The sequence below is a fragment of the Saccoglossus kowalevskii genome, chromosome 14 (genome assembly GCF_978046115.1).
Source record: "Saccoglossus kowalevskii chromosome 14, keSacKowa6.1, whole genome shotgun sequence".
Lineage (NCBI taxonomy): Eukaryota > Metazoa > Hemichordata > Enteropneusta > Harrimaniidae > Saccoglossus > Saccoglossus kowalevskii.
The window spans coordinates 7,560,286-7,573,359 of record NC_140654.1 but is presented as its reverse complement, the minus strand read 5'-3'; the positions used below and the strand labels follow the sequence as shown (position 1 = coordinate 7,573,359).

The 13,074-nt window shown below is 33.5% G+C and overlaps 1 protein-coding gene across 1 annotated transcript; it reads right to left on the bottom strand.

Annotated features, from left to right (window-relative positions):
* Window positions 1–8,476: 8,476 nt before the first annotated feature.
* LOC146734420 (uncharacterized) lies at window positions 8,477–9,472 on the bottom strand. Its single transcript, XM_085508252.1, has one exon. It carries the CDS (start codon window positions 9,470–9,472, stop codon window positions 8,477–8,479), a length of 996 nt encoding a protein of 331 aa, XP_085364378.1.
* Window positions 9,473–13,074: the final 3,602 nt, after the last annotated feature.

Genomic DNA, 13,074 nt, shown 5'->3' with positions numbered 1-13,074 from the left:
TAATTAAACAGTAGAATTAAATGAGTTCAAACATTCATGGTGCATCAACAACATAACACAACTGGATGAATGTAATCACACAAATCCGGTACGTGAGTCTAAACATACAGTAGTATGACCGAAAAGCATTTATAATGTATGCACTAAATCTTAACATAATCTGAACAAAACATGTTCAAGATACCAGTATATGTTATTATCATCGCGGTAAAAAACCTCAAGTGAATATTTAGGTGTAGTTAGCTCTGTGTTTTGGGTGTTCTTTTGATTTATTATATCTTTTAAAGCAGGTTGTAATGCATCGTATACGCCAGATTTAATAGACACGCCAACAGATTTCAACGTATTGTGGAAAACGTCACTGATTTTGTGATACTTCAGTCAATAAGTGTAACTGAATATGGAAATAGGTGAATAGGGAATAGGGAAATAGATGTACTGCAGGCGGAAATACTCAATCCTTGATGGTAAGTGAATCAAACCCTGTCCACCCGACCTATCGACTTGTATATATGAATACCACTCTGGTTTCGAATTTTGTGCAACAATGGTCCTATGGCTATAGTCCAGACAGTTGTCCGAACAAAGAGCAAAATTGACGGATGCCACGTTTCAACTTCTCTGGACTGGCAAGATAATCATCCATACGAATAAGATTTTTTGTGTGATTTTATATAAACCTGCTGTAGTTTAACTGTTCACCAAACCCAAACGTGTTTAATAAGTACCCATGATTAATTCTATCGAACGCTTTCTCTAGATCAAGAGAGTCGATGCCCAGAGTGATGTTGCTATTGTTTGCATGTGTGATAACTTCACAAACCAAATTGTTGTCGTACATTTGTCTTCTAGGTATTGAGTAACTTACCAATACTAGAACACTTTTAAGCAAAGGGAACGAGCTTATGTGAGTATTCTATAATCAGCGCACAGTAAACCTACTGGGCATTTGTTTTAAATAATTAATTGTTCCCCCTTGTAGGCAACAGGGTTATTATGGCTATTGTGTTCGACAAAAAATGTTTATAGAATTCCCCGGACAATCCTTCTACACCTGCAGATTTGATATTGTCACCTTATCATACGATATAGGTAGGTCAGATTTGTGTTAGATGGCGCCATCCAACGGAGGAAAGACGAACAACTATTTTGACATTGGAGAGATATTTAGTTAGGTGAAAATAACTAACTGTAAATATTGCCCATAAGGACCCCGAAAGCCAACCAAAAATCTGAATGCAAGGAAAGAATTTGTATATGCTCTCACAATTGAGCCAATAACAAGGCGTGGCCTGATTCCCCATTCAGGTAAATCTTAGGTGAATAGCGTTGTTTAAGTTTGTTATGATAAATGTTCGATCTGAGTATGATTTAGTGGGCACTTACAGACTGTGATACGTATGTGTATACAGCGATCGTTTCAGACAACTTATGATAAAAAAGCAACCGATATTGACCATAAATACCACCACTCGAGAAAATCGTAGGGGACCGAGGCTATTAGTGGATGAAAATGATGTTTAAACATTTTTTTTTTTTTATTTTTTTTTTTTTATTTTTTTTATTTTTTTTTTTTGTGCCAGGCGACAGTTCCGGACATTGAGTGTCACTGTTGTCTCTCCTGACTTTTTTTGTATGTTTAAACATTTGAATATATGCTGGTTTGAACAGAAAATAAGCTGCCTTCTATCTTGAGTGGATTTTTAAATTTGAACAACCAAATGCTTCTATAAAAGCCAATTTGCAATAACATTGAACGTTGAATGAATGATGAATATATAAATTGAGTATGCCGACTGGCAGACACTCAAGTACACAAACCATAACTTTGTATATTGCAAACCTTAACATATTAAATTGTAGAGAAAGAATAACTATAACTAATTACATTACAAGTCCGGTACCATAGATTCATTGACAAACAAAGGACAGGAATTCATTTGATATTAAAACTATAAATTGTATTTTGCATGTACTCTATATATCACATCTATCATCCGAATTAAAATATACTGGAGATATAGTGCAAAAATATTAGAATTCATATAAATAATAATATATGACATTTTCAGCCCAGCTACTTTGCAATTTTGGGACAAATCATCCTTCAATTCAAATATTATTCGGTGACCTATATGTCTGGTTAAGGTCAGTATAGCATATGACACCCTCACCGAGGTTACAACCTAATGGTCGTTAATGTTCACCCCATACAAATTTGAATCTCTATAATAGAACTCAGTCGACACAAGCACCAAGCACTACGTCATTGATTGTCGTTAAAGGTCGTTAATGTTCACCCCGTATGAATCTATAAAATGGAACTAATTCATCAGACTATATCACAAGCACTGACCACTATGTTATCCATGGTCGGCTTATTTATATTCCAGGGGGGTCACGCTATATTAAAACCTTACACCATGTGCATTCTTGCTGAAAGAAATAATGGTCCCCCAAGGGCTGGCAGAACGTTGGCAAACCATACCCCCTATTGTGGACGCAATGTAAATTTAGTAGCCCTAGAGCAGACATATTGAAGAAAAAAACACCCCCTATTGCAGCATATATTGAGCACATCCTACACCCTATTGCGAGTATTCTCTGCCTTTTTTTTTTTTTTTTTTTTTGGCGCTCAAGTGGAGTGTGATCAACTCAAACAAGCTATTATTGGCTGCTGTGTATGCAACTCCTGTTGGTGTCATTCGTTGTTTATGGGTCCGCCAATTCGGGGCCTAGGGTGGTGTATGGGAGTAGTTGTTGAAAGAGAGGGCCTAGTTAGTGAAACACACTGTCCTTTCCCGCTAAATTTGGAACGTACATGGGGAAATAATGGCATATATCACAATATGATTTATATGTGCAAGCGCGATCAAAGTTTGAAATGAATATATGTGACTTTTAACTTATATATATATATAAACAATGCCAATGATTTCAAAATAATTTAAATGATTTCACAATTACGTTATGAGATTACTCACCTTTTCTGTATTACAGTAAAACTTAAATAACTAAAGTAGGAGACTTGTGTAAGCATCTAATGTGGACAGATAGTTCAAATGGCGGTTATCAGAAGTAAACTTCCGAGTCTTTCATTGATTACCCAGAGTTAACAATTTACAGGATAACACAAATGCCTCATTTCACGTTTGTTTCACCACATCACCGTTGATGGCAATTTACCACCATATCCCGACAAGAGCTGACTGATATAAAGTGCTATTTATACAATATGAAATACACTTCTGTTTTTTAAATATTGTGAATACTCAATGTCTACCTCGGAAATCCCATTAAACAGTAACAAATAATTTCAGACGAATAAGTGGTAAATCCTTAAAATGAATTTATTTTATTGACAATGCCTATGAGGTGTTTTATGTAAAAATACATTCGCTTATAAAACTAGAATTAACCATTTACGGAACGACGTATGTCGTTTAGAATCAGCTTGTATGCCGTTGATTCGATATAGGAAATAAGATTGCAATTCCTATGAAAAAAAAAACAAGTCAGACCGAGATTTTATTTTCAAAATATGAAATGTATACCAGCTATTAAATATATATCTAATTAATTGAACACTGTTTAAATGTTAAATAAGTTGCATGACACTGATTCTAATGAGACGTGTACTACCTTATCGATATATAGATGATTGATTGGATATTAAATGATATTACTCGTCTAATAAACACAATGAATTATAGTTTGTGTATTTTTATATATAAAATAAATTAGGTTTCCTACAATTCCAACTGTATAACAAGTTTCATTCTCACTTAAAAATCGTGTCTGTTTTCGTTGGCACACCAAATTGTAGGTCAGTCAAATTATTGAAGTATGGTCAACCTTACTGTAATCATTAAATCAACAAATATGGTTCACTATTTGTCGAAATGAATATTTATCACATGCTTTTCAGACACCCATGCTGGTATGTGTAATCACATTGTGTAATATAACAGTGTATAACAGCGTCTTATACGACAAATATACACACGCAAACACTATACAATGTGATATCTGATCTTCAGTTGTTTATGACTTGCGAGTGTATGGGATTGTAATTAAAAATTACATCAATTGCATCACATAAACTTGTATATAATTGCCACGTCATAGCACTGAGCACGTGGATAACATATAGTTAGCACCAATGTCTGTTTATTTCGTAACCTGAACAAGCATGTGTTTACGATCTATGATTGATTGTTTGAAAATTGTATTATTAACTAAAGAATCGGCTTCAAATCAAACTATTAGACAAAAACAATTTAAACGCTGTTTACACATCTGATTCCTAAATCCATGTGTAAAATTACTGCTGTAAAAATGATAATATAGAAGGTGTATTATTCACGTTAATATAAGTCATCAAAGTCATTTGCTATCATTCTAGTCCTTACAGTCAATCCAATATGTTAGGAGTTATATCCATCAACAAAATGGTCGATGTTTTTTAATTTATGTTAATTACAAGTTGTCATTAGAAACGTCGTTATTATTTATACCACTGAAACAAGTTACACCAATTTAAGTCAAAATATTCACGTGATTAAAACAAACAATTTTGAATGAATGTTCTGCTGTCAATGATTCGACGTAAAATTAAACGGACATATTACATGCAATGGTGTAAATGAGTTTACTAACAAACTTACCTTTATTTTATTTATTGAAATATATTTTGTTTAGAGCCCTCAAATTACTAGATCTGCAAGACATATGCAGATATAAATATAACAAATAGTTTTATTTTTTCCTCGTTGAAAATAACAGTAATACTGATTATTCCGTCATGTACATTCATGCAAAATAAATAATTTAATAGAGAAATATGTAAATATAGAATAGAATAGAATAGAATAGACCTATTAGGGGTCACTTGTTGAGTATGTAAGGCGGGACAAATTAAGAAATTGCACACTAAAAGACGAAATGACTTGACAATATAACGTCTAACCTTTGATTGGATTCCTGCAATTTGGGATATAATTTGATAGTTATTATTATTATTATTTCTTTGTTGTAATTTAAAGGTTAAGTGAGGTTAATGATCAATGACCGTTCCAAGGGGATTTGTTGAACACACGCCCTCTTTTGACGACCCATATGTTCAAATTGCATTGTTTTCAAGAATGAATTTGTCATTGTTTTTTCTGCACTTTACAAACTTTTAACATTTATTAAAATATGTTGCTATAATCTGCAAAGACTGTCAATATAATATAGAACAAATTATGATTACGCAAGGAATAAATCTGCCTCTAATAGTCTTGAATGGATTTGATATTGTCTGTATTGACTAATTGCTAACACTTTGAGAAATAAATAGTGGGAGTCCCGTGACGTCATAATGTCATAATTTTAATAAAACAACATCAATATGCTGAACTCCCCTAAAGTCGATGGTATCCAAATTGGTATATTGCTGTTTTTTCAGTTTTTATTTTTCAATGTCAATCACCAGGTCGGTCGGGCCAATTTTCGTGCAAAATACTATTAGCGTTAGGGTGGAATTCTCTAATATGTAGATATCTTTTAAATAATATGCATGTAATCAGGTTCTAGTCAGACATACGTGTTCTACTGCTGAAATATTTACAAAATGGGTGAAAAAACGGTTATCAGAAAAACAACGGTGATTGTCAATAAACCAACCTTCACAGTCTTTCTCTCGCAGCTGACATAGTTGTGCAGTGTGAGGGACATATCGCGTTTCGTATATTACGCGTAGAAAAAAAACACGTTTATTTCACCACATCGCCGTTGATGGCAATTCACCACCATATCCCGACAACAGCTTACTAATATATAGTGCTATATATAGAATATGAAATACACTTCTGTTGTAATAATATTGTGAATACTCAATGTCTACCTTAGAAATCTCATGAAGCAGTAACAAATAATTTCATAAGAATACGTGGTAAAGCGGTAAAATGAATTTATTTAATTGACAATTCCTATGAAGTGTTTTATGTAAAAAAAACATTCGCTCATACGCGATGTGAAAATTATGAACTTTTATTTCAAATATTACTTTTTTACAATGGACATACTGTAATTCAATATACATGACATTTTATAATATATTCCAGACATTTAAAAAGTGAAGCCTTAATTATAAATTCGTTAAGCTATCATTGAAATGATGTGAAACAAAGACAAACAAAACAAAATAAGACAAAACACAGTCGGATGAATAATCAAAACCAACAGACACTGAACGTGGGAAATCAAAGCACGAAATTGTATGTTAACATTTATTTATATGTATTAATTACATTAGGCTAATTGTTACCCGTGTGAATGGTGTATCATGGAAACTGATGTATGTATGCAAGTATGTATGTACATTGTCAATAGCAATAGTGGGAATTGGAACGCCCAACAAAACAGGCATTTTATTGTGAGTTGTCACATGTGTAGATAATATAATAATGATACATAATATGCATAATCACTGATGTGTAGTATAAAATTTGGGATGCTGGCAATACGTAAATTTAGTCGCTGGGTAAAAAAATGGCGTGTATTCATTATAGCACTACGATGTGACGCGAACAAGTACACACATTTAAGCAAAATACAGTTTAAATCGCCGTTAACTAAAATTGCCAGTTATTTATATGTCCCATCCTCAATCACTTGTTACCAGGCAACCAAATATACTGTCAGATCAATATTCCCGATCCGAAGTGAACAATGGGAGGGAGGCGTAACTTTTCCCTCACTACTTTAAAAGGGGCTAGGACACACAGTCACAGTTACATGATCGTCTTAATCCAAATCAAGGGTAATATTATGTATTGTGTAGAACCAGATCTGATCGTACCCACAGACACGCTATCATAAATAATGAGACCTTAATATTTCTAAACAATAAAAAACTGTATATTATCAATCAACTAGTAAACATACTTTGCAAGATGTAATCACATTAACAATGTATCACAATCACTACTACACAACTATGACTCAAACAACATTTGATGTATGAAATGTATCTACAATTTAGTAATAAAAACTATTAAAATGTCCCCATACAAATATCACTGTATAAACTATGAGCCAGCACTATGCTATGCACTTGCACAGACTGAGCTGCACACTGCGTACAAATCCGTATATGGCAAGAGTCTTCTAAATTACAGCAGCAGCAACAACTAGAAACAGTATAAATTGCGCAAGATATAGTCAACAGCATAACAACCCAACAAACTTACTCATATAAGGTTCAAATCTGAACTAAATTTTTGACTAAAAAAACAACAATAAATACACGTATGTTGACCATGTTTTGACTGGTACTGGTAATACAAACTAAATCTGTACGCAAAGTACACACATGTCAACAGGTCTGCACAGAATGAGTAAAAGAAATAACAACTCACAGGCAAACTTTCGTCTTGCTATGTACTAATCAGCTGCCCCACAAAGTAGCGGTGAAGGGCGTGGTCATCACGCCACGCATGCGCGAGAAATGGGTCTCATATGAACAAAGATAGAGAATTTGTCTGTTGTGCAGACAAACTGAAACGTTACCAAGATTTAATTAGGTATTTACCGTGATTGGAAGACATCGAATGAGTCAAATTAGTGATTTCATTAAAATAGAGCATTGGATTGTGGGAAAATTAATTAAAATCAACAAATAATTACGCACAAGCACGGCGCGATGACCACCGCCCTTTAATATTACAAAGCAAAGATGCAATATTTCTGGAGAAATGACATTACAATTTATGACTGATCCGAAGTTTAGTAAAACGTCCAAATGCAAGAAATATGAAACTGAAATCTAACAAGGCATCATGCGCCAAGGTCATTTACCCACGCACACCCACACATCGACTGAGTGAAGAGGATGTATCAATTCAACTCAAGGCAAAGTCTCAAAATATTACAGAAATAGTTACATCAATTCAAAAGTCACTATATTTCACCGTTATGACCCAGTGTACTGTTCGCGTCAGGTCTCAGAAGCGGCGATTTCCGTCAATTTTATTCATTCCTAAAACGTAATACGTCAATAAATTATGCTCTTAATATAATATTTTCAAATTTTCGTATAATCCATTCATAACTTAATTTTGAAATCATCACAAGGAAAACGAAAAGGTCATTTTGTTCGACTGCCCTTACTGACTGACTGGCATTCAATTATTTTTTTTTTTTATAAAAGTCTTAAATTCAGTGTGAACAAAACTTAATTGACGTTTGATTGGTACATGGTATGGTGGACATATATAAATTAAAAGAAAGTTCGTTTTGTGGCACAAATGTACTATCAACTATGATAACGGTAATTCGAATTGTTTCACTATTTTAGATTCATCGATTTGATTTTATTTTAAATAGGTTTCCCAAATGACCTGAAATTTGCAGGGTATTATCTCCGTGTATAAAATGAGTTAGCGGATTTGATCTGACAGTGAAGGTCATTGCTACCTTGCAGCTATACTTGTTATAAATGTTTTCTCACTGATGTAAGGTAGTGACTTTTTTGTTTCATGTAAATCGATTTTGCATCATCGTATAATTTCAAGTCCCATTTATTGCGTTTGCGCAATTCAGACATCTCATAGTCGGTGATTGAGTCGCTGTGTTTATTTGCATTTACGTGAACAATATTCTTTTCTTGTGGTATACCAAACATATACGACAACATATCCTGGGAGGTTTTAAAATCTTCAGTCAAACCAATAAATGCCATTTTTGTTTCTAGATTTCGCTTGGCCACAAGGTAGTGTTTCTCTTCGACTTCAGGTATATTATTAACTTCAGATAGGGACACTGATCCACAACAATCTTCAAATGTGTCGTCGATTTCTGGAAAATTGCCGAACTGCAACAGACGCACCATTTGATTGCTCATAACTTGCAATCGTACATTATGTTTTAGGTATTGTGTGAGTGATGAGGTATTTTTTAAATACTTTCTACATATCATATGTTCACCGCCACAATTAGTCTTCTTCAAATAGTGGTAGCTGGAAATAAGACGTGCTATTGGTTCCCGAAACCATGTGACATATGCTACTGGTCTATTTGTGTACACAAAATCATGCATGCCATATGTGCGTTTAGAGATGTACACCGTTTGTGTGGAACTCTTTCTAGAAATAATTCCTTCTTTGAATAGATCACGACAGTGAGTTATTGCACGAGTACGTACATTTCGTTCCTTGGATTTTAATTCTGTAAAGATTTTCTCAACAGACGTACCCCCAGTTTTAGGTAGATGGACATAAATAATATTAGCTTCATGATACAGTTGATAGATTGATGAATTTAATGCATCCGAACGCAAAAAGCAATTCGGGAGTGGTTCTCTACCACAATCAGATGTATTGAAACAATTACGTAGCGCTGCATTAAGATGTATGCACATACCAGTATCTTCTGTGACCATGGCTTCAACTAGATGCATGTAATCACACGAATCCGACGGGTAGCTCATATTTTGGATGATGCCTTGGTGTTCATCGCAGTGACATGTAGGGCATGTCATACGCGAAGGAATGATATAATGTGCATCTTTGATAATTTTTGTATAACATTGAAGTAGAAATCGTCCCAAGGGAATTGTGATTAAACAGAAAATAGTTGCGCAAATTAACAGTTTAACTGATTTGTTGAGCATGATGACTACGGCAAGCAATCTACCTGTATGAAGAAAAATATATGCATGTGTTAACACTGTTCAGCGAACCATTATATATACTCTATATTATATTATTTACTCCTGATTATAATTGTGTATGAAACTGATTATGACTATGTGGTTCTGTGAATGATATTGCATATCTGTAACCAGAATAAATGGCATAATATATGTCAGATAATGTCAGTTTTGAACACAAACATAGTATACAGTGGGTATTCAGATATTCATTTACTTGCGGCCACTCTCTATGCAAAATAAGCACGGCTCAGTAATGTGCAATTTTGTGTAAGGCAAAGTTGTATTTAGGTTTAGGTTAGTCACAAATTGTCATTAGCATGTTTTCTAACTTTATGATATATGCACCAAATCTGAACAAAAAAAATGACAAAGCATGTCCAAGATACCAGTAAATGTTATTCTCATTATCGCGGGAAAAACCTCGAGTGAATATTTAGATAAATTATTATATCTTTTAAAGCAGGTTGTAATGCAAAGTAAACGTCAGATTAAATAGACACATCAACAGATTTCCAGATATTGTGTAAAACGTCACTGATTTTGTAATACCTCAGTAAATAAGTGTAAGTTTGAGTGGTATACTTTGTAAATGATGTATTATTAATAATTATAGAACAAAGGCTTCTCACACACACCTTGAAAATTAGATGGAAAAGCTTCTCACACAGAATTAGATATATTTATATAAACCTGTTATGGATTAACTGTTCACCAAACTCAAACGTGTTTAATAAGTACCCATGATTAATTCTATCGAACGTTTTCTCTAGATCAAGAGTCGATGCCCAAAGTGATGTTGCTATTGTTTGCATATGTGATAACTTCACAAACCAAATTGTAATCGTACATTTGTCTTCTCGGTATTGAGTAACTTACCAATACTAGAGCACTTTTACGCGAAGAGAGCAAGGTTTTGTGAGTATTCTATAATCAGTGCACAGTAAACCTACTGGACAATTGTTTTAAATAATTCATTGTCCCCCCTTACAGGCAACAGGGTAATTATGGCTGTTGTGTTCGACAATTTTTTTTATAGAATTTCCCGGGCAGTCCCTCTACGCCTGCAGATTTGATATTATCACCTTATCATACGATATAAGTAGGTCAGATTTGTCTTTGAGGGCGCCATCCAACGAAGAAAGGTCAGATAATGATTTTGACATTAGAGAACTATTTAGTTTGGCGAAAATAATAACTGTGAAGATCGCCCCCATACGGAACCCGAAAGCCAAACAAAAACCTGAATGCAGGGAACGAATTTGTACATTTTCTCTTAATTGAGCCAACAACAATGCGTGACCTATTTCCCCATTCAGTTGAATCTTAGGTGAATAGCGTTTTTTTAAGGATTGTTATGATAAATGTTCGATCTGAGTATGATTTATTAGGCACCGAGGCTATTTGTGAATGAAAAATGATGTTTAAACATTTGAATTGTATTTAGAAGTTTTTACTGTACCAGTAAATTATGCTTCCTAATGTATATTGCAAACCTTAACATACTAAATTGTAGAGAAAGAATAACTATAACTAATTTCATTACAAATTCGGTACCATAGATTCATTGACAAACAAAGGACAAGAATTCATTTGATATCAAAACTATAAATTGTATTTTACATGTATTCTATAAATAAACTAAGGTCTATCAGCCGAATTAAATTATAGTGGGCATAAATTGGCAAAAATATTAGAATTTATATTAATAATAATATATGACATTTTCAGCCCAGCTACTGGGAAATTTTGGGACAAATCCACCATCAATTCAAAAATTATCCGGTGACCCATATGTCTGGTTAAGGTCAGTATAGCATACGACAGCCTCACCGAGGTTACAACCTAATGGTCGTTAATGTTCACCCCATACAAATTTGAATCTCTATAATAGAACTCAGTCGACACAAGCACCAAGCACTACGTCATTGATTGTCGGCTTGATATGTGTAAGCTCGATCAAAGTTCAAAATGAATATATTATGGGTTTTAACTTATATATATTAAAAACAAAGCCAATGATTTCAAAATAATTTAAATGAATTCACAAGTACATTATGAGGTTACTCACCTTTTCTATATTACAATGAAACTAAAAGAACTAATGTAGGAGACATATTTAAGCATCTAATGTGGAAAGGTAGTAGTTCAAATGGCGGTAATCAGCAGTAACCTTAGCTTATGAGTATTACATTAATTATTAAACCACAGTTAACCATTTACAGGATGACGTGTGACGTTTAGTCCCATCTAGCAGGACCACTTCCTGTTAGCTAGCTGTTAGTTTACTACAGTGTCTGTGTTTCATTACTATTTGTTGTACATATAAATTAAAGTTTTGATATCAATCAAGAGTTTAAAAACTGTCCGACTTTTCATGACAGTAGCATTATCCATGCAAGATGAAATTCTAAAATTTTCTTTTGAAAACATTGTATTCTGGAAATGAAAGATGTCATTTTATGTGCTGATAATATATATTTTCGAAAAGCTTATTGTATGAATTTTAATTTTTTTTTAGTATTTTTTTATGGATACTGTAGTTTGAAATATGCACAAAAATTTGCTTTTTTGGTCAAAAGTGATTTAAAAAAAAAAATAGCTCCTAAACCATGCTTCTGTTTCCTGTCAAAATTGGTTTGTGGGTACAACTGTTTACTATGAAGAAAGCGCCGTCTTGAAAACTGTCTACCAATTGTCAATTTTGCAGGGCAGCAGCCCAAATTTCACTACTTCAAGTTTATGCATAAATTAACACCCAGGCTAGTTGTCTGTATGATTGTTGTAACACTGTTCAACAAAAAACAATGCCCCGACGGCGTTTTGAAGATAAACACATTTTCAATCTATTGTGAAAATTTCAAAACAAAAGGTCAAAGCGTCTAGGAGCTTTTTTTTTTAAAGTTCTGGGATGTGCACTAAAAAGAAACTGAGATAATTGCTAATTTGCATAACAATTCACTCAGTAAGAAGTTTGCTAATGCTCATAATTAAAATGGCTGTAACAGTTCCAAATGTATTATCGTTTTGTTAAAAGTTAAACATAGTCCATAATATGGAGATCCCGTCATTTCTTTTTTTCACCATGTTTCTTTTTTATTATTTATGTACAGCCTTGCTAAATCTTGCTAAGCATTCAAAAGAGAGAATGTTTGCACCTGTTATCTATATTTTAAAATCGTTTTTGTGAGTATGTTCCACTATTCACAATTCCACAAAATTTTAACAGTCTATAGCTAAGACTGTTTGGATAATAAAAAGCAAAAAAAAAAAAAAAATTCACTCCCAAATGCCCACAAACATGCATCTCTACCTTAATTCCGCTTAAATGCGCAATATGTCAGTTGTATAAATGCATTTTTCATTATAAAAAGTATGAT